This window comes from Ovis aries, chromosome Y (genome assembly GCF_016772045.2).
Source record: "Ovis aries strain OAR_USU_Benz2616 breed Rambouillet chromosome Y, ARS-UI_Ramb_v3.0, whole genome shotgun sequence".
In the NCBI taxonomy this organism is placed as follows: domain Eukaryota; kingdom Metazoa; phylum Chordata; class Mammalia; order Artiodactyla; family Bovidae; genus Ovis; species Ovis aries.
This window is the reverse complement of record NC_082741.1, coordinates 6,027,887-6,055,549: the sequence shown is the minus strand read 5'-3', so window position 1 is coordinate 6,055,549 and position 27,663 is coordinate 6,027,887. Positions and strand designations below refer to the sequence as shown.

General features: G+C 45.1%; 1 protein-coding gene across 2 annotated transcripts in view; it reads left to right on the top strand.

Moving 5' to 3' along the window:
* Window positions 1–27,663, top strand: part of LOC101118853 (anosmin-1) — a 219,935-nt gene that overhangs the window by 15,906 nt on the left and 176,366 nt on the right. For both annotated transcript variants that reach the window (XM_060408636.1, XM_060408635.1), the window contains exon 2: window positions 27,396–27,443. In XM_060408636.1, coding sequence (XP_060264619.1) covers window positions 27,396–27,443 — 48 coding nt within the window. The remainder of the gene's footprint in view (window positions 1–27,395; window positions 27,444–27,663) is intronic.

The following is a 27,663-nucleotide window of genomic DNA, read 5'->3' as shown; positions in this document are numbered from 1 at the left end:
AATGGTGTGTGTGTGTGTGTTTACACTTGATCATTCTTTCCAGCTTCGCTGTAATACATACACATTAGACAATAAGGAATTCTGAGAAAGAATGTAGAAAATTCTCCAGGCTGCACGTGAAAAGAAAATGGTGATGACCTGGGATTCTGTAACCACCCCCCGCCCAAGTGCAACACTCTATCTTCAGGGGAACCTGAGGAACAATGGCTCATCAAGAGGGGGGAAAAAACGCTAATATAAAACTCTTCATTCACATGCTATTTATCCTTTCATTTTAAATTGTAGCTTCTATCATTTAGTAAGCTTTTTGGTCTCCAAGTGATTAATACCCTGCCAACTGGAGAAAATGACGCTCTGTTAGAGTGACCTCAAAATACATAATTTCGTATTCCCTGGTACCTTCTTTCTTTGAAAGATAAAGGAGATAAGCTGTCTCCACTGGAAAGAGTCATATCATGGCTGGTGATCAGCGTCTTCACTGTAGGGAAGTGCATGGTCCTATTGGCATGTGCGGGACCCCAAAGAACCTTCAGAGAACAAAAATACACGTTCTCCTCCCCCCGCTCAGTCTTGAATCTAATCATCACTGATGACTTTTAAAATTTCATAGCTGATTTCTGATGATAGCCAAAGAAGTGACAATTTTATAAGTCCATAAATGAAAACGCAAAACAGAGTCCTTTTAATGAAGCAAGAAACATTAATTTTGCAAAGTAATCCATCACCTTCAAAAAATGTCATCAATCATGCCAGTGCTGGGGGCAACAGAACTGTTGGGAATTCATGTACGTAAGCAATTTACAGCTCTTTTCTCCATCCTGTGTTCTCAGTGTGCACCTTTTTTTCATCCCACTGTACTGTTCCAATGCGTTAATAATTCATGTTTGAAACACAGCACAGCATTTTGTTTTTCCTGTCTCCCTCCAATGCAAGTGATGTTCTTATCTAAGAACACGCCAGATGAGGCACATTCTTGGGAGGTGACGGAGAGCTTCTCTCAAAGAAAGACCAGAACAGTCAAGAAATTCTAAATACAAACAAAAAGTAAAACTTTCAGGTTAAACGTGGTTTTTACCGATTACTTATGGTGTCCTTATTGGATTCACACAAACAGTCCCTCCGAGGTCAGTTTATCAACTCTTGTTTCATTCTCTGGTAAGACGTAATTGAGAGAGATGGCAGTTTGTAGTCTCATAGATGTCTCAGCCCTTGTCTTTAAACACCTGTTCTAGAGGAATGAATGTGTACTGTCTGTTGTACTTTGCGGACTGGAAGCAAAATCGATAAAAGACTCGCAAACCTAGAAGAGTGAGGGAGAGATTTTGAAAGAGGACGCACATCGTGCCAGTGATATGACACCCTAGCCCCTGGAAAGGTTTCTCAGTGCTGTTACAAAAAAGCAAACATGCCAAGGAAACTGGCATCTCCGCATCATTAGTTTGCTTTCCAACCGTTGATGCCAAGGAAACTGGCATCTCAGCATCATTAGCTTGCTTTCCAACTGTTGAACAGACCCCTGCAGGATGCGAATACCAAGACCATTTCCAGTTGTGGGGGAATCACCACCACCATCATCATAACCATCTCCATCATCATCATAACCACCACCATCACAATCGTGACCATCATCACCACCATCACCACCACCATCATCGTAACCATCACCAGTATCATCGTAACCATCATCGCTACCACCGCTACCATCATGCTAGTCATCACCATCAGTACCACCACCACGATCATCATGAGCATCGTTGTTACCACCGCCATCATCGTTGTCACCACCACAACCACTATCATCGTCACCATCATCATAACGACCATCACTACCACCACCACCATCACTACCACCACCACCATCACCATCACCACCACCATCACCATCACCACCACCATCACCATCACGACCATCATCCCTACCACCACCATCTTCACCGTAATAATCATTATAACCACCACCATCACATCTTCATCATCACGACCATCATCACTACCACCACCATCACCACCATCATGACCATCATTACTACCATCGTTATCATAACCACCATCACCTCCACCACCGCCATCACCAGCGTTACCATCATGACTAGTACCACCACCATCATCACTATCATGACCACCATCACCACCACCGCCACCATTATCACCATCACCACCACAACCAGTATCATCACCATCATAACCACCACCACCATCATCATCGCCATCACAATAATCTTCATGATCTTCATGACCACCGCAACCACCACCACCATCATGATACTCATCACCATCAGTACCACCACCACCATCATTGTGACCATCATCACCATCATCATTATCACCACCACCATCATTATAATCACCACCACCACTATCACCACCATCATCATAACCATCTCCATCATCTTCATAACCACCACCATCACAATCATAACCATCACTACCACCACCATCACCATCATCATGACCATCATTACTACCATCGTTATCATAACCACCATCGCCTCCACCACCGCCATCACCAGCGTTACCATCATGACTAGTACCACCACCATCATCACTGTCATCACCATCACCACCATCATCATCATAACCATCACCAGTATCATCGTAAGCATCATCACTACCGCCACTACCATCACGATAATCATCACCATCAGTACCACCACCACGATCATCATGAGCATCGTTGTTACCACCACCATCATCGTTGTCACCACAACCACTATCATCGTCACCATCATCATAACGACTATCACTACCACCACCACCATCACTACCACCACCATCATCACCATCACGACCATCATCCCTACCACCGCCATCACCATCATCCTGGCCATCATTACTACCATCGTTATCATAACCACCATCACCTCCACCACCGCCATCACCAGCATTACCATCATGACCATAGTACCACCACCATCATCACTATCATGACCATCATCACTACCACCACCATCACCATCACGACCATCATCCTGAGCATCATTGTCACCACCACCATCATTATCACTACCACCACAAACACTATCATCATTACAATCACCATCACAACCACCATCACTACCACCACCATCATCACCGTCACGACCATCATCACTACCACCACCATCATCACCGTCACGACCATCACCACCACCATCACCACCATCATGACCATCATTACTACCATCGTTATCATAACCACCATCACCTCCACCACCGCCATCACCAGCGTTACCATCATGACTAGTACCACCACCATCATCACTGTCACGGCCATCATCACTACCACCACCACCATCATCACCATCATGCTAATCATCAGCATCAGTACCACCACCACCATCATCATCATGAGCTTCATCGTTATCACCACCATCATTATCACCACCACCACAACCACTATCATCATCACCATCATCATAACGACCATCACCATCACAACCATCATCACTACCGCCACCATCACCATCATCATGACCATCATTACTACCACCATTATCATCATAACCACCATCACCTCCACCACCGCCATCACCAGCGTTACCATCATGACCATAGTACCGCCACCATCATCACTGTCACGGCCATCATCACTACCACCACTACCATCATCACCATCATGCTAATCATCAGCATCAGTACCACCACCACCACCACCATCACGACCATCATCACCATCACGACCATCATCACTACCACCACCATCATCACTACCACCACCATCATCACCATCACGACCATCATCCTGAGCATCATTGTCACCACCACCATCATCACTACCACCACAAACACTATCATCATTACAATCACCATCACAACCACCATCACTACCACCACCATCATCACCGTCACGACCATCATCACTACCACCACCATCACCGCCATCACGACCATCATTACTACCATCGTTATCATAACCACCATCACCTCCACCACCGCCATCACCAGCGTTACCATCATGACCATAGTACCACCACCACCATCACTGTCACGGCCATCATCACTACCACCACTACCATCATCACCATCATGCTAATCATCAGCATCAGTACCACCACCACCACCATCATCATGAGCTTCATCGTTATCACCACCATCATTATCACCACCACCACAACCACTATCATCATCACCATCATCATAATGACCATCACCATCACAACCATCATCACTACCGCCACCATCACCATCATCATGACCATCATTACTACCACCATTATCATCATAACCACCATCACCTCCACCACCGCCATCACCAGCATTACCATCATGACCACAGTACCGCCACCATCATCACTGTCATGGCCATCATCACTACCACCACCATCACCATCACGACCATCATCCTGAGCATCATTGTTACCACCACCATCGTTATCACTACCACCGCAAACACTATCATCATTACAATCACCATCACAACCACCATCACTACCACCACCATCATCACCGTCACGACCATCACCACCACCATCATCACCGTCACGACCATCACCACCACCATCACCATCCTCATGACCATCATTACTACCATCGTTATCATCATAACCACCATCACCTCCACCACCACCATCACCAGCATTACCATCATGACTAGTACCACCACCATCATCACTATCATTATCATCATAACCGCCATCACCAGAATCATATCATCATCCCCATCTTCCCATGTTCATCATCAACATCCCCACATTTGGAAGTGTGACACTGTTCCCTGAGAAATCTCTGTACAGACGATTCTGTTGAGACACTCAGATTTCCGCACTTTACACATCATGATGGGGCTACCTACTTTGCTCCTGCTTACTGAAGTCAGTCTTCCCCTTGATGGCCTTTTCCCCAATGAATAGGGTTTTGCTCACCACAGAGGAGAAGACTGGTGTGAAACAAGGATCAGAAGACCTGCCCCCAGCTCAGGCATCTGGGGTGGTCCATTCTTGCTCTGCAGTCCTCCCATATGGGTGAGTCAGTAAAGTTACAGGCCGCAGTATATCCCAACTTGGAGCTCACTTTCTGGAGTGGAAGTTTATTAATGATAAGAATGCCAAATATTTGTAGAAATTACTGATGACTTTCAGAAACATTGAGCTGCCGGTTGCCATTGAGATATATAGGTAACTGCAGTTGTTTTAAATTTCTTCTGTGGCAAGAAAGTGCAGAGCATCACCCGAGATGCTCGCCACAATTAAAGATAGTCATTGGTTGAAGGTGGCCACTTACTCGGCTTCTAATGATTTTCTCTTCCATGTTTTGGGCTATCATCGCCATTTAGAACTGAAACTTTGCCTTTAAAAACTAAGATAGGTACCCCAGTTCCTTTCTTCCTCTTTTAGACGTAGACAGGCCCACGGTAGGGGTTTGGCGAATATCCCCGAGGCATCGTTGACTAGAAATGCATCTTCTCTCCCTCTCTGTCACCTCCCTCCTCTCTTCTTCTCCTTTCTTTATTTTGACACTTGGCTGTCCCGTTTTGAAAGCTGCACAGCCAAACCCATTCGCTGATCGTTCCAGAAATGGCCAACATCTGGGAAGTGATTTTTCCCATTGGGCCAGAATCTAAAAGAAAGTAGGGAACATTTTCCATTGTTGTTGTTTCCACGTTTTTGTATCCGGAGCTATGAGATAATGTCTTCACAGCTGCAGAGAAATTAAAAAAAAAAAAACACAAAAACTTCTCTGCAGGATATATTTACTTGTTAACTATCACTAGAAAAAAACCATGTAGCGGTGAGGTTCCATGAGAACAGATCTCCATTTATATTTGATCTTTCTGTTATTCGCAGGCCATGGACTTGTATAATATTTTAAACCTGTTTTTCTTGGGCAAGACTTGTATACTCTGATCTCATTTGTTACTCCACAATTTTGCAAAAAAAAAAAAAAAAGGAGGAAGTTAGTTTTTTTCTTCCTTTTGGAACAACTGTGTGAAATTAGGGCCCCAGTTTTTTTTTCATATCTATGTCTGCATGTATATTAACCCACAAGTGTCTAGTTCATGGTTTCTCAGCCTTGACACTATTGATCTTTGGGGCCAGATTATTCTGTGTTATGGGGTCTGTCCTGTGCATTGCTGCTGTTCAGCAGCACCCAGCATGCATGCGTAGTCGTGTCTGACTGTTTGGGACCCCATGGACTGTGTAGCCCACCAGGCTCCTCTGTCCATGGGATTTCCCAGGCAAACATACCGGGGTGGGTTGCCATTTCCTCCCTCAGGGGATCTTTCTGACCCAGGATCAAACTTGTGTCTCATGCATCTCCTTTATTGGCAGATGGATTCTTTAGCACTGAGCAACCCACTGGTCTTTACCCAATAGATTCCTCCCACCCCCAATCATGACACTCACATACACACACACACATGAATATCTCTGGATACTACAGTCTGGGCCTGAGGGTAAAATCACCCCTGTTGGAAACCACTGATCTAGTTGTCTCTCTTGTTACTCAACATCTCTCTCGATCAACACATGTCTAGTTCAGTATCTGTATTCAGACATGTATATCCATATCCAAATGTATATGTATGACTCTTCTATGACATATAGTCATCTTCTTCAAAGGGTAAACTTAGATACAGGAGCCAGTAGATTAATTGCAGTAACAGCGTTCTTTTTTCACTTAGTCTTCTCTGATAGCTCAGTTAGTAAAGAATCCATCTGCAATGCAAGAGACCCCAGTTTGATTCCTGGGTCAGGAAGATCCTCTGGAGAAGGGATAGGCTACCCACTCCAGTATTCTTGGGCTTCCCTGCTGGCTCAGCTGGTAAAGAATCCGCCTGCAGGGTGGGAGACCTGGGTTCGGTCCCTGGGTTGGGAAGATCCCCTGGAGAAGGGAAAGGCTACCCACTGCATCCTGGCCTGGAGAATTCCACAGACTGTATAGTCCATGGGGTCACAAAGAGGCGGACACGACTGACTGACTTTTTCACTTTTCCATTATAACATGGGAGTTTGGAAACATGCTCATTTCTGTCATTTGAGATTCTAGCAAAGCATGAGGTACTTGTTTCTACAAAGTGCAATGAGAAAAAAAAATGCTTGGCTCCCATTCTATAGCAGTTCATTCTCCTGAATGCAAACAGCTGTATGTCTCTCCTCAGCAGTGATGGTTCCAGAGATGGGTCATGGCATATGTGGATGTGATAGCCTGTAAGAAAATTGGGGTTTTTTTCCAGCCATGAGCAGGCTAATGTGAAGTTGATCATGGAACATCTTTTCCCTTAAATATCCACTATGTTTTTAAAATTTGGTGAACGGGTCCTAAAGTCTGATTCCCTTGTGACTTCTTTGCAAGTAAATTCTTTGCCTTTCTCAAGCAACCTTTTGTCTCTGAGTCTTCTTACATGCTTTTTTTAAAAAAAACTATTTATTTTTGGCTGTTCTGGTTCTTTGTTGTTGCATGGCCTTTTGTCTAATTGAGGTGGTCAGGGGCTCCTCTCTAGTTGCGGTGTGCAGGCTTCTCATTTCTGTGGCTTCTCTTGTTGCAGAGCACGGGCTATAGAGTTTGTGGACTCAGTAGTTGTGGCTCCCAGGCTCTAGAGCGCAGACGCAGTATTTGGGTGCATGGGCTTAGTTGCTCTGCAGCGCGTGGGATCTTCCTGGAGCAGGGATCAAACCCACGTCTCCTGCACTGGTGGGTGGATTCTTATCCACTGAGCTGCCAGGGAAGCCCTCTGTGTGCCCTTTATATCAAGTGTGTGTCACCTGGAAAGTGGTGGCCGTGGTAACGCTGCCTCTCTGGACCCTGCTACGATGCCACACGATTCACCTGGGTCGGAACCTCACGTGTATCAATCCCCAGCTCTGCAGAAGTGTTGGCTGCTGTTGTTGAGATGAGTGAGGCCCTGGTGCTGAAGGGCTTGGGATGCAAAAATGAATACTGGGCACCCCTCAGTCCTTCACAGGCTGGTCTGTGAAGTGAGGGCTCCTGCTGCTGCTGCTAAGTTGCTTCAGTCATGTCTGATTCTGTGCAGTGCAAGGAAGTTTAAACAACTCGATCTAACCAAGGAATCACAGACAGCAACAGACACTTTACCAAAGAAACAGATGGCAAAGCAACATATGAAAAAGATGCCCCACGTCGCATGTCATCAGGAAAAGGACAGATTCCGACAGCGAGATACCGACACACGCCCGTTAGAGTGGCTGTAATCCAGGAGACTAACAACATCCGATGATGCTGAAGGGATGGAGCACCAAGAACTCTCCCTTCTTGCTGCCGGGAATGCAAAACAGGGCAGGCAGTTTCTTACCAAACGAAACATACCCTTACTCCTCAGCGTTTGTTCAAATGGGCTTAAAATGTCTGTACACAATGAAACAGACATCCATGCCCATGAAGGTATAGACCAGCTTTATCGATCATTGTCCAAATTTGGAAGCAACCAAGATGTCCTCCGGTAGCTGAAAGGATAAATAAAATAAATAAACTGAGGTCCATCCAGATTATGGACTGTTACTGAGCACTACACAGAAATGAGCTGTCAGGCCACGGAGGAAACTAAAATGGATATTATCGGGCGAAAGAGGCCTGTCTGAAAAGGCTGTACACTGCAGGATTCCAAATGTATGTCCTTCTAGTAAAAGCACAACTATGCAGATATGGAAAAGATGAGGGGTTGCAGGGGCTGGGGTGGGTAGCAATGAACAGGTGGAGCACAGACGATTTTTTTTTTCAGGCAGTGAAACTACTCTGTATACTATTATTACGGATTTCTGTAGTCGCACATTTGTCCAAACCCATAGAATGCACAATGAGGAGTGGACTGTGGAGTAAACTCTAGACTCTGGGAGACGATGTTTCACTGTTGCTTCATCGCTTGTAACAAATGAGCCACTAGTGGGGGTGTTGATGATGGAGAAGGCTGTGAGTGACGGGGAGCAGGGGGCTATATGAGTGCCTTTCTTTTAATTTTTCTATGAACCTAAAATTGCTCTAAAAATGAAAAATAAATACTTTTTAATTTATTATTTAATTTGAAAACCTTACCCTCTGAAGTTTCTTGGAAAGCGCCTAGTTCTCCATAGAGAATGAAATTCAGATCTCTTATCCACTCTCGCCACTTAAAGATTTTCTTTTCCTGTGTGATGCATGGGAATAGCTTAAGTAGATTTTTAAATTGTAGTTTGAAGTCCTGCCTACCTATTGTATAAGGAGAAAAGGCCACTGAATTCTAGGTCATCTATTCTGTTAGGAAAACATAACCTGCCTTTCCAGATGCTGGGTGCTTATAAATCTGCAGATAGGACATTTTTTTTCTTGCAATTAATTTTTTTTTTCAAATCGAGGTCTTGTCTTGGGGTTATTGCTCCTTCTCTTTCAGCCGATTTAATTCATCATGTTTTCTCAAGTGATCTCTCATTAAAACAGGCTATCTTTTGAACTTCGTATTAAAATAACTCAGTATCATGATGAATGGGCTAGAATACCATATGAGCCAGAGTATCATGGACTATGAGTTGCTCTGTTTTAACTTGATTAATTATCCTGCACGCTCTAATGAATAACACACAAATTAGCACCGTGAAGAAGCATATATCACAAGAAAACCAAGCAACAGAAATCTGACTTAGTAAAGTCGAGTAGAATGGGAAAGCCATGTACTACAGTTAGTCATTGTTCTTTCCTGCCTAGGTTTTCCCCACTGCAAATGAAACTCAGCTAGACCAGTCCTGAATCTTCCATCCCATGTGTGTGTTTATCAAGGTGGTAGATTTTGCTTTCGTAGTAAAATAAGTACTTCTAGGATTTCTTGTATTCCCAGACGGGATACTAAACTATTTCGAAGGAATGCAAACAGTTTTCATTTACGGGGTACTGTATATTTTTTTCAAGTAACATTTTTTAAAATGGTTGTGGTGATAATGGATAGCATCGTCAACTCAATGGACATGAGTCTGAGCAAACTCCAGGAGGAGCCTGGAGTGCTACAGTCCACGGGGTCAAAAAGAATCAGACATGTCTTGAGCAACTGAACAATGACAACTGGTTAATAACAGCAATAGAAGAGAATCCAGTTCATATTGCCTGATGATATATTGTCTGTGGTTGCTGTTTATGCTTATGAGTAATCAGCTTGACAATTTTAAATTAATCCTTAACCTCTGCTGGTCAGCGTGCTAGAATCCAGAGCATCTTGCGCCTCGCGGGAACTTTTTATTATGAACCACGGATCGCCCTGTTGAGCTTTACAGCTGCCAAGCATCTATTTTGAAGAATAATAGGGAACTCGAGAGTGCGTTTAGAGTCGGCTGTGTTTCCACCCTCACTGTCATGCCCATCAACATATAGCATCTTCCCGCAGTTGTTGACTCTATGGAGACTGAGGTGACGCTGAGACAGAGTGGAGGGCAGAGGGGCCTGGACCGCGCTGGGGGTCATTGCCCTGGGCAATCCATGCTTCCCCGAGGGAGATCAGCCCGAAGGCTGAGAAGCAGAAATGGACTTGAACTAGTGGAAAATGATACACGCACACACGTGCATCCAATGATCTATTTATTAGCTGATAAAGAGGGTTGTCTTTCTCAATACGTGGATCACAAGGAGATACCTGAAGAGCTACATGAAGCGCTCAGAAGACTCTGAGAGGGGAGGGGGGATGGAGCCAACATTGGGAGCACTGGTTCTGCGTGGTTCCTTGAGGTCCCGTGTAGCCCAGTGCGATGGACTGCCTTCTTCCTCTCCAGCAAGGTCATCAAGCTTCAGTGAGGATCAGAATCACCGGGAGCCTTGTTAAAACACATTTCATAGCACCCACCCTCTGAGCACCTGATTCTGTGGATCTGGGGTGACACTCAAGACTGACATGTCTAACAGGCTTCCAAGTGAGGCCGATGCTGCTGGTCTCAAGATCCCACTTTGAGAACCACTGCTGTGGTGGTATGTATGCTCTAGGGCTTCTCTCTGATGTCTTTCTCTGCCTAGTGACTTGTGCCAATTTCAAAGTATTAACGCATTACATTCTCTGCCTTTCTGCCCCTACATTCTTGTACCGACCAACCTTCATTATAGGTTGTTGTTGCTGAATCACTAGTTTGCGTCTGACTCTTTCCAACCATGGACTGTAGCCTGCCGGGCTTCTCTGTTCATGGGATTTCCCAAGCAAGAATACTAGAGTGGGTTGCCATTTCCTTCTCCAGGGGATCTTCCTGACCCAGGGATTGAACCCACGTCTCCTGCATTGGGAGGTGGGTTCTTCACTGCTGAACCACTTGGGAAGCTCTGGTCCTGAGTTCTAGCCCAGTAATCTAGGAAGTGAAATGTTTGAATTCTGGGAGCTGCTCCAGCAAGTAAATCAAAAGTTAATCCAATGCAATCCAGTCAAACCCAATAGAGGTCATGGGAACATCTGCGGTAGACAGTTGGCCACAAGTGCAGGTAACAACTTGGACTTGCAGCTGGTGTTTAAAGCCTAGGAGGGATTGTTGGGGGCCTCCCAGGCAGTGCTAGTAATAAAGAACCCGCCTGCCAGTGCAGGGGACCTGAGAGACAAAGGTTCGCTCTCTGGGTCGGGAAGATCCCCTTGAGGAGAACATGGCAACCCACTCCAGTATTCTTGCCTGGAGAATTCCATGGACAGAGGAACCTGGTGAGCTGTGGTCCATAAGGTCAGAAAGAGTGGGACATGACAGAAGTGACTTGGCACACCACAGGGATCGTTGGAATCTCCGATCTGTAGTTGGTTGTTCAAAAGCTCTGATGGTAGCCTGGGCTTGCTGTTGGCATCTGAAGGTGGGGTGGGGGCAGTCCAATGGGGTTGAGCTCTTAGCCCATGAGTTCTGAGCTGTCTCAGGGTAGACAGTGTCAGAATCAAGTCACCCCGTTGGTGCAAGCGAATTGCATGGTAGTGTGGGAAAACCACCACCCCTCCCACTCCCTGGCAGCACGCATGTTGGACTTGGGTCCAGGAACCCCGAAGAAATAGTGTTTTGCTGATATGAGACTTTTGTGTTCCCCCAAATGGGGCTCTGAGTTATGGATTTCATTTCAGTGCAGCACTGCACTGAAGCGGTGTTCTGATTCTAAGCTTTTCACAGACCATGTGTCTTTAGAAGGACTCCAAAGAGCCAAGTAACGTAGCCATTCATAACACTGACTTTATTCCCCAAAAGTGGAAAATCGTTTTCTTTATCATTACATCAGAACTTATTGAGGGCTCTCAGAATTCTGACTTCTCCACAGTCCATCAATCATGTGAGCCAGGCAGGACTCCAGAACTTTCTGTGAACGTCTTCTACATTATTAAGAGTCATTCCTTGTGCTGAGAACTCTCCTGTAAATGGATTTGCATCAGTTTTTTTTTTTTTTTTTTTCGCTGTACTGGTAACAAAGATTTACTGGAACAATGTTTGTTCCTTGATGCACGTGGGCTTTCTCTAGTTGCGGCCAACACAGCTCATTGCGGTGGCTTCTCATGTTACTGACCATAGGCTCCAGGGCACCCGTGGGCTTCAGTAGTTGCAGTTCCAGAGTATATAGAGTACAGACTCAATAGTTGTGGCACGCGGGCTTAGGCGCCCCGTGACATGTGGAATCTTCTCAGATCAGGGATGGAACCCATGTCTCCTGCACTGGGGGTAGATTCTTTACCACCGAGTCACCAGGGAAGCCTGAGAGATTTGCATGTTGACACCTAGACATAACCATTGATTTGCACATTTCCTCTGAAGTAGGAAATGGTGACCCACTGCAGTATTCTTGCCTGCAAACTTCCATACTCTGCATGCACTGAGGTTCACAGTCACTGGAGAAGGAAGTGGCAAGCCCACTCCAGCATCCTTGCCTGGAGAATCCCAAGGCCAGAGGAGCCTGGCGGGCTACAGTCCCTGGGGTTGCAAAGACTCGGACGTGACTGAGTGTACAGGACCTGGACAACAGCCTTGACTTTAGATGATCCCAGGGTGTCTTCGTAAACATCTCTGTGATGATCTTTATAAAAACACTCTTCCTCGCATTTTAGGAAAAGAAGAAACTCATTTTTTCGAGAGCTCACAATTTATGATGGAGAGGTAACCTGGGATGTGAAGTAGGGTCTTTTTGACTCCATGTGGGGTATGCTTTCTATGAAAATTATTTTGATTGGAATCCACAAGGTGTTCCGTTTTTTTTTTTTTTTTTTTTTACTTCCCAGGCTCTACTCTCTGGGTCTCTAAAGAGAGGACGTTGATCCTCAGTCTCTCTTACCTGTCAGAATTCTCCTGGATCTAGAATTTTCTTCAGCACCTGCTGTTGCCAGCGTTGCTCATGGCTTGCACGGGTCCCTCAGATCCATGATAATGAGTGACCCGCGTGGCCAGACAGTTACTGGCATGGTCCTTCTGGGCTTTGTGCCATTGCTGGACTTAACAGCCTCCTTCCCCAGCCTTTCTGAGAATGCCCTTCTGCTCAGACATTGCTGGGCATTTCTCAGGTTTCCTGCTTCACGGTGGTGCCCAGGATGCAGCTCATCTGCATCGTCATCTTGGTTTGGCCCTTGAGTTATCGATAGTGAGATTGAGCACCGTCTGTCTCTGTGGTCTTCCCACCCTTGAGTACCGTGGGTCTCTGTGATCTTCCCTCCTAGGACTCGCACTGAATGGACTGTGTTGTGTCTTTCTCATCTACTTTTGACCTTTCTGTGAGGACACTGTATATATTCTGGAGAGAGTTATTAGAGGTGTTGGGATTCCCTTGTGGCTCGGTGGTAAAGCATGTGCCTGCAATGCAGGAGATGAGAGTTAGAGCCCTGGGTCGAGACAATACCACGGAGAAGGCAATGGCAACCCACTCCAGTATTCTTGCCTGGAGAATCCCATGGACAGAGGAGCCTGGTGGGCTGCAGTCCAGGGGGTCGCAAGGAATCGGACATGAGTTAGCGACGAAACAACAACAGTTAGAGGCTTTAGTTTATTAGAGGATAAAATGTTAGCAGGCAGAAGGTCTGAGAGTTAATAACGTCTCACCCCTCTGCTCTTGAATGGATTTGAGAGTTTTGAGTTGGATTCCAGGGTTGGAAAAGTCCATGAGACAGGCTTACAGGTTAACTGGGGCCCTGTAACCTCTTTCCTTTGCAAAGTTCCCTGTATTATAAGACAATGACATGTCATTCGCAGCTCACATGTGTCTTGTGTTCAGCAAGAAGAAGGATTGCATGACCCTCAAAGGTCTTCTCTGACTTATAATTCCACTGGGAGCATCTGACTCAGAATCCTGCAGTTTCTAAACATTTTGAGTGGGTATTTGGAGTCATGGTGGGGGTTCTTTTCCTTGTCCTGTTTCTACTTAGAGCACAGGCTTGGTGCTAGTGTGGGATAGATCTTAACACTCTGAAGACAGAGATGGACAGAGATGCTCAGTGATGCAAGGTGACCGTTAGTGATTTTTGAAAAATCTATCTATTTATTGGTCATGCCGAGTCTGCATGGATTTTGCTCTGGTTGCGGAGAGCTGGGGCTCCTCTCTAGTCATGGTGTGTGAGCTTCTCATTGCGGTGGCTTCTCATTGTGGTGCCACACAGGGCTCTAAAACATTTGGACTTCAGCAGTTGCAGCAGAGGCGCGGTAGTTTCTGCCCTCGGTCTCTAGAGCAGACCCTCAATAGTTGTGGCGCACCGACTTAGCTATTCAGGGGTATGTGGGGTCTTCCCCACCCAGGGAATGAACCCAAGTCTCCTGCACTGACAAGCAGATTCTTAACCACCAGGCCACCAGGGAAGCCATCAGACACATCAGGTCCACAAGCTCATTGAACAAGTGGCAGAAATGCCCCAAACCTATACCTCTGCATATGACTTTCAAGAGACAGAAAATGAAAGATTAAAAAAAAAAAAGCAAGCCTGAAAAAAAGTCAAAAGTGAAAAAAGTATTAGTCGCTCAGTCATGTCTGACTCTTTGCGACCCCATGAACTGTAGCCTGCCAGGCTCCTCTGCCCATGGAATTCTCCAGGCAAGAATACTGGTGTGCATAGCCATGCCCTTCTCCAGGGGATCTTCCCGACCTAGGGATTGAACCTGGGTCTCCTGCATTGCAGGCAGATTCTTTACTGTCTGAGCCACCAGGAAAGCCCACCTGGTAGCAATTTTGAAGAGAGTCCTGGAATCCCACTTGACTCACTTGGCAAACTGTGCAGAGTCAGCATTCTAAGAGCCCTCAGTTACCTTTGATATAGTAAAAAAAAAAAAAATTGGTTTTCAGTTGCTTACAGATAAGAGCAGCTTCTGTACACTACCCTTCCCAGGCAGGACAAGATTAAATCCCACTGTAGCTCAGAAATCTAGTGAAGTCATTGCTTTAGTAGCTGACTGTGTCCCTTTAGTTTTTGCTAATTTCCTGTTTTGTTTTGTTCACCTATAAAACAGCCTGCAATAAAAACATAAGAGCAACAATAATTAAGGAAAGAAAAGACCCAGGAGGACTTCCTGACATTACTAGTCTTCTAATGCTGCCTAAAGTGTATTTTTGTTATTGCTGTTCAGTTGCTCAGTGGTGTTGGACTCTTTGCAACCCCATGGACTGCAGCACGCCAGGCTTCCCTCTCCGTCACCATCTCCCGGAGCTTGTTCAAACTCATGTCCATCGAGTCGATGATGCCATCCAACTGTCTCATCCTCTGTCGCCCCCTTCACCTGCTGACCTCAATTTTTAGCGAGTTGCGAATATCCACATCACTGTCTTTCCAGAGAAAAGTAGTGAAAGATGTAATTAACTGTTGTGGAAAGTTATGTTTCTAAATTGCTGTTCCACATTGCTCTTGCATTTTTTTCTCCTTTGATCATGGTTTGAATTCTCCACAGGGACTTTGACGTATTTTCTTAAACAATATTTCCACTGTTCCTTTCAGTTGCTTGGTACGCAGGCTCACACAAAAGTACAGATGAACGCAGCTGCCAATAACGAGTCAAAACACATTGGAACAACAATATGTTCTTTGGTGAATATGCTCAAGACACCACGATTCTCTTAAGTTTCAGGAAAAATATCTTAACCTCCAGTGAAATTGCAGTGCCCCCTAAACTAGCTTGGTTCATTGAGGAAGAGCTTTGTTGGGGCTTGAAATGGGGAGATGTGTCTTTGGGCGGAAGTGGTGACCTGCTTATCTCCTATTTCTTGTGAACTCATGTTCCTCTTCCACACCGAAGGGGCTACCCCTCCATACTGCTCTTGGGTCTTCCCAGCACAGGGTTAATGCCTTCACCACCCTCATCTCCTCCGAGAAATACAGCTCATATCTACTTACCTTTGTTGAAACTGTGGCGTTGGAGAAGGCTCTTGAGAGTCTCTTGGACTGCAAGAAGATCCAACCAGTCCATCCTAAAGGAAATCAGTCCTGAATATTCATTGGAAGGACTGATGCTGAAGCTGAAGCTCTAATCCTTTGGCCACCTGATGCGAAGAACTGACTCACTGGAAAAGCCCCTGATGCTGGGCAAGACTGAAGGTGGGAGGAGAAGGGGACGGCAGAGGATGAGATGCTTGGATGGCATCACTGACTCGATGGGCATGAGTCAGGGGTTGGTAATGGATAGGGAAGCCTGGCGTGCTGGGGTCCATGGGGTCACAAAGAGTTAGACAGGACTGAGCAACTGAACTGAACTGAACTGTCATCCCCTTCTCCTCCTGCCATCAGTCTTTCCCAGCACCAGGGTCTTTTCCAATGAGTCACTTCTTTGTATCAGGTGGCCAAAGGATTGGAGCTTCAGTTTCAGCATCAGTCCTTCTAAATGAATATTTAAGACTAATTTCCTTTAGGATTGACTTGTTTGATCTCCTTGCGTCCAGGGGAATCACAGGAGTCTTCTCCAACACCACAGTTCAAAAGCATCACTTCTTCGGCGCTCAGCTTTCTTTATGGTCCAACTCTAACATGAATACGTGACGACTGGAAAAACCATAGCTTTGACTATATGGGCCTTTGTCAACAAAGTAATGTCTCTGCTTTTTAATATGCTGTCTAGTTTGGTCATAGCTTTTCTTCCAAGGAGCAAAGCGTCTTTTAATTTCATGCCTGCCATCACCATCTGCAGTGATTTTGGAGCCCAAGAAAATAAAGTCTGTCTTTAATATTCAATTTCAAAGGGGTTTTAACATCTCACAGTTATGCCCTGGGACCTAGTGTGCCCTTTACATCAGACTTTTGAGACCTTTTCTATCTTTCTTCCCTGTTTTTCCTGCTTCCTGCCTATGGCTCTTTCTCGTCTCCTCTTCCCAGTCTCGTCTTTCCCACCAACACTGAGACCCACACAGGTGATTCAGACTGAAGTTGGGGCCACTTTGAAGTAAGGCTTAGAAATGCAAGAGTGTGTGGCCGTCCCACCTCGGAAAGAAGCCTTCCAGAACTTTGAACTCGGTGGTGAGGAATGCCACATCTCTGCGCTTTTGGCCTGGACACTTTATTCCATAGATACCTGTTTACTTTCTCTGCAAGCAGGTATGGCGATGGGGGAGAAATTCCTGGAACGGGGAGGATCCACCCAATTTACAAGCGAAGCAAGAACTTGAGAGCGATGTCTGAGCACGCCTGCCTTTATAGGCTGCGTTCATCACTGTCCCTTGTCTCCGCTGTGAAGGAGGAGGTGGGAAGAGAATGAGGTTTATGCAGACGTTCATTTATTTTTTTCTAGGTTTCCCAGGAACAATGCCGTCGTTGTTTAATTTACGTAGCTGCTCTGTTGCTCATGCTTTCCTTACTTTGTAATACGAGTCATTAACTCAATTTTAGTTATTACCTTTAACGCTCCCTCTCAACCTCCCGAAGGTTGGATTTCTTTCCGCGCAAGTCACTTATTCTGTCTTGAAATATCTTTCAGGGCTTAATGTGATTTTCGTGGAGAGGGCATGATTTATCAGAATTTTCTTCTGAGAATGTACATTTGAATACCAAATGTAGTTTACATATCCGCAGTCACAGCTGTGGCAAGGATGAATTCAGAATTAACACATCTTCTTGGAGGAGATTAAAGTCGGAAGACTGTTCCTTGGGATGTGCTAGCAGAAGCCGGTACCTCCAATTCTGTAACTCCGTGGTGGTCCCCCTTATTCCATCGGGGAGAGTGAGAAATAAAAGTTGCATGCAGTCCTTTCCCCAAGATGGAATTTGTAAGAATGTTCCTTGTTAAAATTCATAGTCAAGTGCTCATAAAAGGAATGTTTTCCCATATGGCATTGTCTAACGCTTGCCGTTCTATAATTTTTCGTTAGATGACTTTATTTACATCTATGAAAAGATTGTTAGCACGATTATTTCTTAAATAATTTACACTCGACTCTGTATACAAGCCTTCACTCAGTTTTTCATATTCTCAGGCTGAATCTCTAGGATGCTGAATCTCTTCTCTATAGGAAGCAAACTAGTAAAGCCATTTTCCGAAATCTCTACCTAGTGAAGATGAACACTTTATCTCTTTCTCTTTATTTCCTTCTTTTCAGTTCCTCGTGACCTAATGATTAAAGTGTAGTTTCATTTGTGACTCCCTATTCCATTCATTTATCTATTCAGCCAGAAGCCAGTGGTGAGGAGGAAATGCAGACACATTCTGTATTTGAGGAAGTCATAGGCGGGGGTGGTGATCGTTAAGGAAAAACAATACAAATACATTTATACTTGACCACCATCTAGAGTGCTTTGGAACAGAAGTGCAGGGAGGCCCAGGGCATGTGCCACTGGGGAGCTGTCATAGTCAGGGAGTCAGGCATCAGGGAGGGCTTCCTGGAAGAAGTGGCATGGACGTAGCCTTGGGGAGCAGACAAGTCCCGGATGGGAGAACAGCACTTAACAGAGGTTTTCATTCCTGGACAGGATGCCAGGTGTCAGGAAATGAGGTAAAGAATGTGGCCAGACCCTGGGTTCCAGTGGTGGGGGCCACAGGGGAGGGCTGGGCATTTGAGGGGGTAGGTTTGTGTGGTCAGATACTGTTTTCCTGTAGAATTCAGTTCACTGGGAGATAGTTGTCGAATGTAGAGGGAAATTTATGGGGAAGGGTTAATGAAAAGGTTGCTTGTTTACTGAGGATGTGAAAGTGAAGTGAAGTTGCTCAGTCGTGTCTGACTCTTAGCGATCCCATGGACTGCAGTCCCTGGGATTTTCCAGGCAAGAGTACTGGAGTGGGGTGCCATTGCCTTCTCTGTTACTGAGGATAATCCATAACAAAAGAGCTTGTACTATAAACAACAAATATAAACATTGAGCTTTTTTTTTCCTCTTTAAGTAGATTTTGTTTTAGAGCTTTTCATCTTCACAAAGGGAGAAGGAAATGGCAACCCACTCCAGTGTTCTTGCCTGGAGAATCCCAGGGACTGGAGCCTGGTGGGCTGCCATCTATGGAGTCGCACAGAGTCGGACACAACTGAAGCGACTTAGCAGCAGCAACAGCAGCTTCACAAAAAAATTGAGCAGGAAGTACCAAGAGTTCCCATTCACGCCATGACCCCATATGTGCACAGCCTCCCTCGTTACCAACATCGCACCCTAGTGGTACCTCTGCTATGCTAAGGAACCTTCACTGACACACTGTCATCGCCCCAGGGCCACAATTTGCATCAGGGTTCATCTTGTTGTACAATCTGTGAGTGTTGGACACATGTCTAATGACATGTGTCCACCACGACAGTGTCACAGAGTTGGTTCCTAGCCCTAAAAATCCTCTGTATTCTACCTGTTCATCCCTCCCTGCCCACAACCCCTGGCCACCTCTGATCCGTTTACCGTCTCCATAGTTTCGCCTTTCCTAGAACGTTGGAACTGGAGAAGGCGATGGCACCCCGCTCCGGTACTCTTGCCTGGAAAATCCCATGGACGGAGGAGCCTGGTGGGCTGCAGTCCATGGGGTCGCTAAGAGTCAGACACGACTGAGCGACTTCACTTTCACTTTCCACTTTCATGCATTGGAGAAGGAAGTGGCAACCCACTCCGGTGTTCTTGCCCGGAGAATCCCAGGGACGGGGGAGCCTGGTGGGCTGCCCAGAGTCAGACATGACTGGAGTGACTTAGCAGCAGCAGAACATTGCAAAGCTGGGATCATACAATGTGTAGCCTTTTCAGATTGACTTCTTTCACTTAGCAATATGTGTTTAAGTTTCCTGAGACACATTTAGAATGAATGTATAGTTGTGATGATCACTAGCAAAGACTCATTTTAAAAAAAAGTGCTTTGAAGGACTTTGCTGGTGGTCCAATGGCCAAGACTCTGTGCTCCCGGTGCGAGTGGCCTGAGATCGATCCCCGCTCAGGGAAATAGTTTGCACATGGGCCAAGTTAAGAGTTTGCATGCTGCAATTGAAGATCTGCTTGCTGTAAGTAAGAACGGGTGCAGCCAAATAAATAAATGTTAAAAAAATTTTTTGATACTTTGAGCCATGAAAATGTTCAGTCTCAGTCGAAGTCTCTTGAACACGCCTCTTAGCTGCTGTTGAATATGTGAGGAGGCTGTGAGTGTATCAACAATACAACGGAATATCCTTGCAACGATGAGTGAAATCAGGTATTTTGTTTCTTAATTCCAAGGTCATAGAAAAATATTCTGGATTAAAAGGAAATTCCTAAATTTCAATCCATGCCCTCTTTTTTCCATGAAAAGAAAATCAGTGGAGTCACAGCTAATGATATTGTGGTTTCAAAGGGCTGATCTGTTAAGCTTCGGTCTGTGCTGGGCTGTCTGGAATGGTTTCAGGTCAGATGTTCCGTCTTGCTGTTGGGCACTTGTTCAGTGTCACGTACCTGAAACTGCACCCTGGTTAGTCCTTAGGGGGTATGCCACAGCATCACCTCCAAAACAAGGGGGATCTGTTCTAATTCTCTTTTTTTCTCGGCAAATGACTGTATTGAGATAGCTAGTTTTCATCTGTCTTTATCCTTCCCTTGTGGGTCGTCTTTGAGTGAAGTGTTTTCTTTACTTGAAGCTTTTGAAGAATTATTTTTTTTTTCTTGAAGGGAAAAAATCAAAAGGCTAGAAATGAAGCGGCTTTGAAAATATCATGGAAATAGTGTCTGGGTGCAGCTGACTGAACTTACATAAACTCTTTGAAAGTTGGACTGACTGGCATTCATGTTTGATCTCGTTAAACCAATAAAATACGGATGTAATCTTTCTATAATTACCAAAGTCCCACTGTCTGATGCTACCTGGAGGTTAAAGTGATGATTCTAGAGGCAAATATCTTTCATGCCTAATGTACTTTGGCTCTTTATTTTTGCTGGCTTTCAGCCAGAGTGAGACTTTATTGCAGATACTGTATTTTATTTTTTGTTGTCAAGTGGCTTAACTGGTGAATGCTATTGTAATCCGGCTAAAGACTTCCCCCTGGGCAGGATGTTGAAATGCTCTGGGTTTTTATATTTTTCCATTGCTCTTCTGCTCAGAGAGCATTCCAGGTAAGCTGCATAGGTGGATGGTGGGGTGTTCATGCACACCTGGCCTAAACACAGTGGCTGCAGCTAATCGGGGGTTTACAGACATCCGCCATGCCATTAGGCAGCGTTCTTAGAAGTTCTTTGTAGAGATAAATTGTGTGGAAGATGCTGATTGATAAAACCAAAAGCATAGGGCAGCTGCAAAACCTTGTCATGGGTGGGGGTGGCGGGGGGCAATTGTTTTAAAGAAAACAGGAAACTCAAAATCCCAAAAGGAAATAGAGACACTTTGGGTGGGGAAATGTGAATGTGTGTGTGTGTGTAGAAAATTTCTACGTGGAGAAAACTCCATGAGTAAATTCAAAAGACAAACAATGTACTGGAAACCTTTTATTTAAAGCAGTAAGTAACAGGCAAATTATTACTAAGTCTAATGGGTACTAATAGCTGCTACAGTATCTGAGAAGAGGGTGGACTCTCCAAAATGGAAATGGTAAAATGAAGAGACAGTTCACCGTAGAGGAAATACAAATGGCCAGTCAAAGGCAATTAAAGCAGTTGTCCTCTTATCACATTGACAAATGTTGGAAAATTGCTACCACTCAGGGAAGAGCTGACTCATTGGAAAAGACCCTGATGCTGGGCAAGATTGAGGGCAGGAGGAGAAGGGTACGATGGAGGATGAGAGAGTTGGATGGCATCACCAACTCAATGGACATGAGTTTGAGTAAACTCTGGGAGTTGGTGATGGACAGGGAGGCCTGGTGTGCTGTAGTCCATGGGGTCGCAAAGACTCAGACACGACTGAGCGACTGAACTGAACTGAGCTGAAGGGAAGAAAACATGGTTCTTCCCACCCCAACCCGACCCATCTCAGTACCCCAAACCCCCTCACCCTCTGAGCCTCGCTAATAAGATGAAACCAGTTAGCATAGGATGCGTGTTATACACGGGAGCTGGGAGTTTGACAGTCCAGGATTACTCTTCTACTTCTCAGAACAAAAATAATGGCAAACATAGTAAAATTTATAATCACAATCATCTTTTTTTTTTTTTTAAACATCTAACTCTGTGCCAACCATTTTGCTAAACTCTTTACATGGATTATCTTTTTAATCTTCCCCAGCAAGCTATGACATCCTATCTTTTGTAATAAAAAAGTTAACGATTATAATCATAATAAACCTTTCATGCCTGCTTGCTGTTGCCCCCAATATTTCTTTCTAAGGACAGCGTTTCATTTTTTGTGATTAATGGGAAATTTGGCCTCAAATGAAAGTGCTTCGGTGGAGGAAATGCGTTGGTATTAAATCCCAGGACAACGTCAGTGATAGATGGGCTCAGTGGCTGCTGGGATAGGGTGTGCAGGCCAATGGGACCGGCAGCAATGTGTGTTTCAGCCTGGGGCTGGCAGTCGTGTTTGCGTTTGTCAGGCAGCTGAAAGCACCCTTCCCTGGATTCGTCTGTTGTTGAGGTTTGACCATTTTACCTCCAAAGCGAACAGAAGGATTCTAACCAAGATGTGCCATGAACGGAGCTTCTCACAGCTCTAATCTATGTTGTTGTTGTTTTTTTATTTTTTTTTTTAATCCTAAGACATATACTAAGTGAAAAGTGTTCTTTCCAGGAATTTGTAACCGGCTCCACTTCCTGCGTGTTCACCCCATCTCCTCGCCTATTCCCTGCTCCAGCCGCCCCACCCGATCTGATATTGTCTGAGCTTACCATGTTGGGAGCCCTCTGGTCCGATTCCTACTCTCCTTGTGGTTTATACATCTGGAGATTTCATTCCCGGCCCGCTCTCAGTCTCTCTGTCCGTCTCCCTCGCTTTTCTTCACCATGGCACTCACAGCTGAGTTTCACCGCTGGCTGCAGGATGTGTGTGTGTGCAGATGCTTGTACTGTCTCAATCATGCTATTTATCGATAGTACTCAGGTCAGTGGCGTATGACCCCGCTGGTAATATTTTTGTCAGCCCATCACTGGGGGCAGGGAGCAGTTGCCATGCCTGCTTCTGCAGCCCTGGGCACCCTTGCAATTGGCCTAAGAAGCTGGCCCAGTTGCCAGCGTGAAGGTTTCAGGCGGATTGGAAACAGGAATCCCTGTCTCCAGGAGCACACTCCCATTGAGGAGCTTAAGACTCAGGGCAGGGAAAAGAGATCCTAGAGCAGGAGGGTGTGTGATGCATCTCTCAAGAGCAGAGGCAGAGCTGCAGAGGGCCTGCCCGTGTGTCCAGGAGAAAGAAGACCAGGAGGGGAGGCTGGTGGAAGCCGGTCCCAGGTCAGGGATCCCAGGGCAAGGGGCAGGATGCGCTGACCTGACTCGGAGGCAGAGGGTCTTCAGACCACACTGTTGTTGTCATGGAGTCGCTCAGTCGTGTCCGACTCTTTGCAACCCCATGGACTGTAGCCCCGCCAGGCTCTTCCATCCATGGGATTTCGCAGGCAAGAATACTGCACTGGGTTGCCATTCCCTTTTCCAGGGGATCTTCCTGACCTAGGGATCAAACCCAAGTCTTCCACATTGTGGGAGGATTCTTTACCAGCTGAGCCACAAGGGAAGCCCAAGAACACTGGAGTGGGTAGCCTTTCCCGTCTCCAGGGGCTCTTCCCAGCCCAGGGCCTCCTGCACTGGCAGGAAGATGCTTGTCTATCTGAGCCACCAGGGAAGGCCCCCTCAGACCATGACCTTGCTGAAGCAGGTGGTCAAGATCTGGCCTCGACCTGGTCTCCAAGGTTGGGAGTCCATTCACTTTAGCCCTGTGTCTTTTTGGAGGGAACCTCACTGGTTCCCATATCTGGGGCGTGAGCGCAGGGCACTCAAGTTGGGGTCAGGCTGTGGTCTGCCGGACCTGGTCCTTGGAAGGTTCGATCCCTGTATCTCCAGCAAGATGTCGTGGAGATGGGAATGGCTACCCGACTCCAGTATTCTTGCCTGGGAAATCTCTCAGAGAGAGGAGTCTGGCGGGCTATAGTCCCTGGACTCGGAAAGACTCAGACATGACTGAGACGTGTCTGAACACAGCACAGTCGGCTTGTGACCAATACCTTGATCTGCCTAAAGCCCTTGTGAACACTGTCACCAGTTTTTATGAAAAACACTGGGTTTTTCCATAATGGCCTCTTTCTTGAACACATTATTGCCAGTAATTAAATTTGTCCAGCTTTGGCCCCCACCCAGTCTATTAAATTCTTATTTCTCTGATATCAAGCCTACAAAAGACCATGCCTGACCTCAGTCCAAGCTGTTCATACACAGCTCCAGCCCTTATTGGTGGATTGGTAGGCATTGATAATGTAGGGAGATATCAGTGCCCACTGAGGATGAGTGCAGCTCAGCGAGGGGGTAAGGAGGTTAATACCAGATTATCTAAAATTGTTAGGGGCATTCAGCAATTTGGGGGAGTTAAGCTTGTGAAGGAGACTTGAGTTAGTATGACAGAGACACTTAATGGGGAAAGCTTTCCTGCAGGACAGAGATCTTTTAGCCCAATGATTTTTAGATAGAAGAGGGAAATTTCTAATCCTAAACAGTTGAGACCTACCCAGTGATTTTGAGAATCCTGCATTAGGAAGATGTGTTATTGTGAATGGAAGAGCAGATATCCGTACAATATAATCTGACGGTGAAAAAAGGGTGGATGAAGTATTGATGTATGTGACAGTGGGGATGAAGCAAAAAGACTGCTGTTCGGTTGCTAAGTTGTGTCCGACTGTTCGCTGCCTCATGGACTGCAGAATGCCAGGCTTCTCTGTCCTCTCCTATTTCTCCTGGAGCTTGCTCAAACTCCTGTGCATCGAGTCAGTGATGCCATCTCATCCTCTGTCACCCACTTCTCCTCCTGCCTCTAGTCTTTCCCAGCATCAGGGTCTTTTCCAATGAGTCAGCTCTTTGCATCAAGTACTGGAGCTTCAGCTTCCGTCCTTCCAGTGAATATTCACGATGGCTTTCCTTTAGGATGGACTGGTTTGATCTCCTTGCTGTCCAAGAGACTCTCAAGAGCACAATGTAAAACGTGATGAAGTGAAATGATCCAGACACAGAAGACTACGTATGTTCTGGTTCCATTTACACGAAGTGTCCAGAGTAAGGAAATTTCTAGAGAAAGAATGGATGTTAGTGGCTGTCAGAGTCGGAGGAGAGGGCCTGCAAAATGGACAGTTTTGTGTCAGAGGTGATGAAAAAGTCCAACAATCCGTGATGATGGTAGCACTGCCTTTCTATTAAAAACCACTGAATTTTTCAGTTTAAATGAGTGAATTTTGCATATGTGAATTATGTATCAATTTTGTAATAAGAATATTTTTCAAAAGGTATTTTATTGGTTCAGTGTTCTTTTGAGTGCAAACAAAGGTGGTACTATTTTATTCACTATGATATTCTTAAAATTAAAAGTTTAGGCATTCAGCCATAGGTAATGGGCTACTTTAATCTCGTAGCTAACTTTGAACTTCAGAGAACAGGAGGTCACAGCGTCTTAATTACCAGGTGACCATTTCCATGAGCTCTCCCAACCTATCCCAGCCTAGCACAGTCTGATGTAAAGTATCATAATCCAACCAAAATTTTAGTCATGTATGAGGACAAGTTTCAGACAGAAATTCAGAATCTAAGGATAATAAATCATAGTCCTATAGAACTGTAATTCCAAAAAGATGCGTGCACCCCTATGTTCATGGTGTCACTATTTACAATAGCCAAGATATGGAAGCAATGTAAATATCCATCAACAGATGAGTGGGTAAAGAAAATTATATATAGAATAAAATACTAGTCAGCCACAGAAAACAATGAGATAAGGCCATTGGCAGCAACATGGATGGATGCCGAGATCATCACGTAAGTGAAATAAGTCAGATAGAGAAAGATCGTAGGCTGTCACTTACATGTAGAATCTAAAATGCGACACGAATGTGTGGAAAGAGACTCACAGACGTAGAGGACAGACTGATGGTTGTCAAGGGGGTGGGGTGGTGGAGAGGGACAACTTGGGAGTTTTGGGTTAGCAGATGGAAACACGCATATATATATAGGATGGATAAACAAGGTTCTACTGTAGAACGCAGGGAACTGTACTCAATCAGTTCAGTTCAGTTGCTCAGTCATGTCCGACTCTTTGCAACTCCATGGACTGCAGAGCGCCAGGCCTCCCTGTCCATCACCAACTCCCCGAGTTTACTCAAACTCATGTCTGTTGAGTCGGTGATGCCATCCAACCATCTCATCCTCTGTTCTCCCCTTCTGTTCCCGCCTTCAATCTTTCCCAGAATCAGGGTCTTTGGCAGTGAGTCAGCTCTTTGCATCAGGTGGCCAAGGAATTGGAATTTCAGCTTCAGCATCAGTGCTCATTCACTCAATATCCTCTGATAAAGCATGATGGAAAAGAATATGAAAAAAATGTGTGTATATATATGTGTATATATATATGTATGTATAACAAAGTCACTCTGTACAGCAGAAATTAACACAACATTATAAATCAGCTAGACTTCAATAAAATAAATTTGAATTTGAATAAATCCTAATCCTGGCATTTGGTGTGTTTGAGTGGTTTGTGCATATCCCCTCACTTACTTATACCACTGACCACATGCAAGAGCTAATGTCTTTATGCTTTACAGGCGGATGAACTGAGGGACAGACAAGCCCCTTGTCCAGAGTCACACATCCAGAGAAGGGGGAAAGAGAGAGAGAGAGAACATTTTTCACATGGTATCTGACTTCCAGGCTCAAACTCTTTTTACTGATTAGTTGAAATTGAAAAGCCTCCAGGAAGACACCTCTGCAGGTCATTTTCCTGCTGGTCTGTATTTGATCACTCAGCACACCCCTGAGAGATGGCTCACACACTTTTCCTTCCCAGAACAGCTTGAAATTCTTCATTATTTTATATGTGTTTGTATCATGAAGTCAAGGGCAAAACACGATTTCCATTAGAAACACACTTTTCTGTTTTCGGAAGAAAGACATAGCAGGGTGGCAAGTTGGTCTTTGATTAGGGCTGATATTTTTAAATTATATTAAAGCACAGGTGTATGCAGTTTTCAAATAGAAAAGTATCTAACGAGTCAATGTTTCCTTTTTCGTTTTGCAGAACAATGGTTCCCTGGTTTGGTGCCAGAATCACAAGCAATGTTCAAAGGTATGTGCCCTACAACTGTATCAGTATTTTTTTAAAAATTAATTTTGGAATAAGTGTAGAGTCACAGGAAGGTGCAAAGCTAGTGGAGAGAAATCACATGTACTGTTCACTCTCTTTCCACCAATGTTTATACCTTATATATTCGTAGCACAGTATCAAAAGCAGATAATCATCATTGGTGCAAGGGATGTATTAATATAGTTTTGTAACATTTTTATCA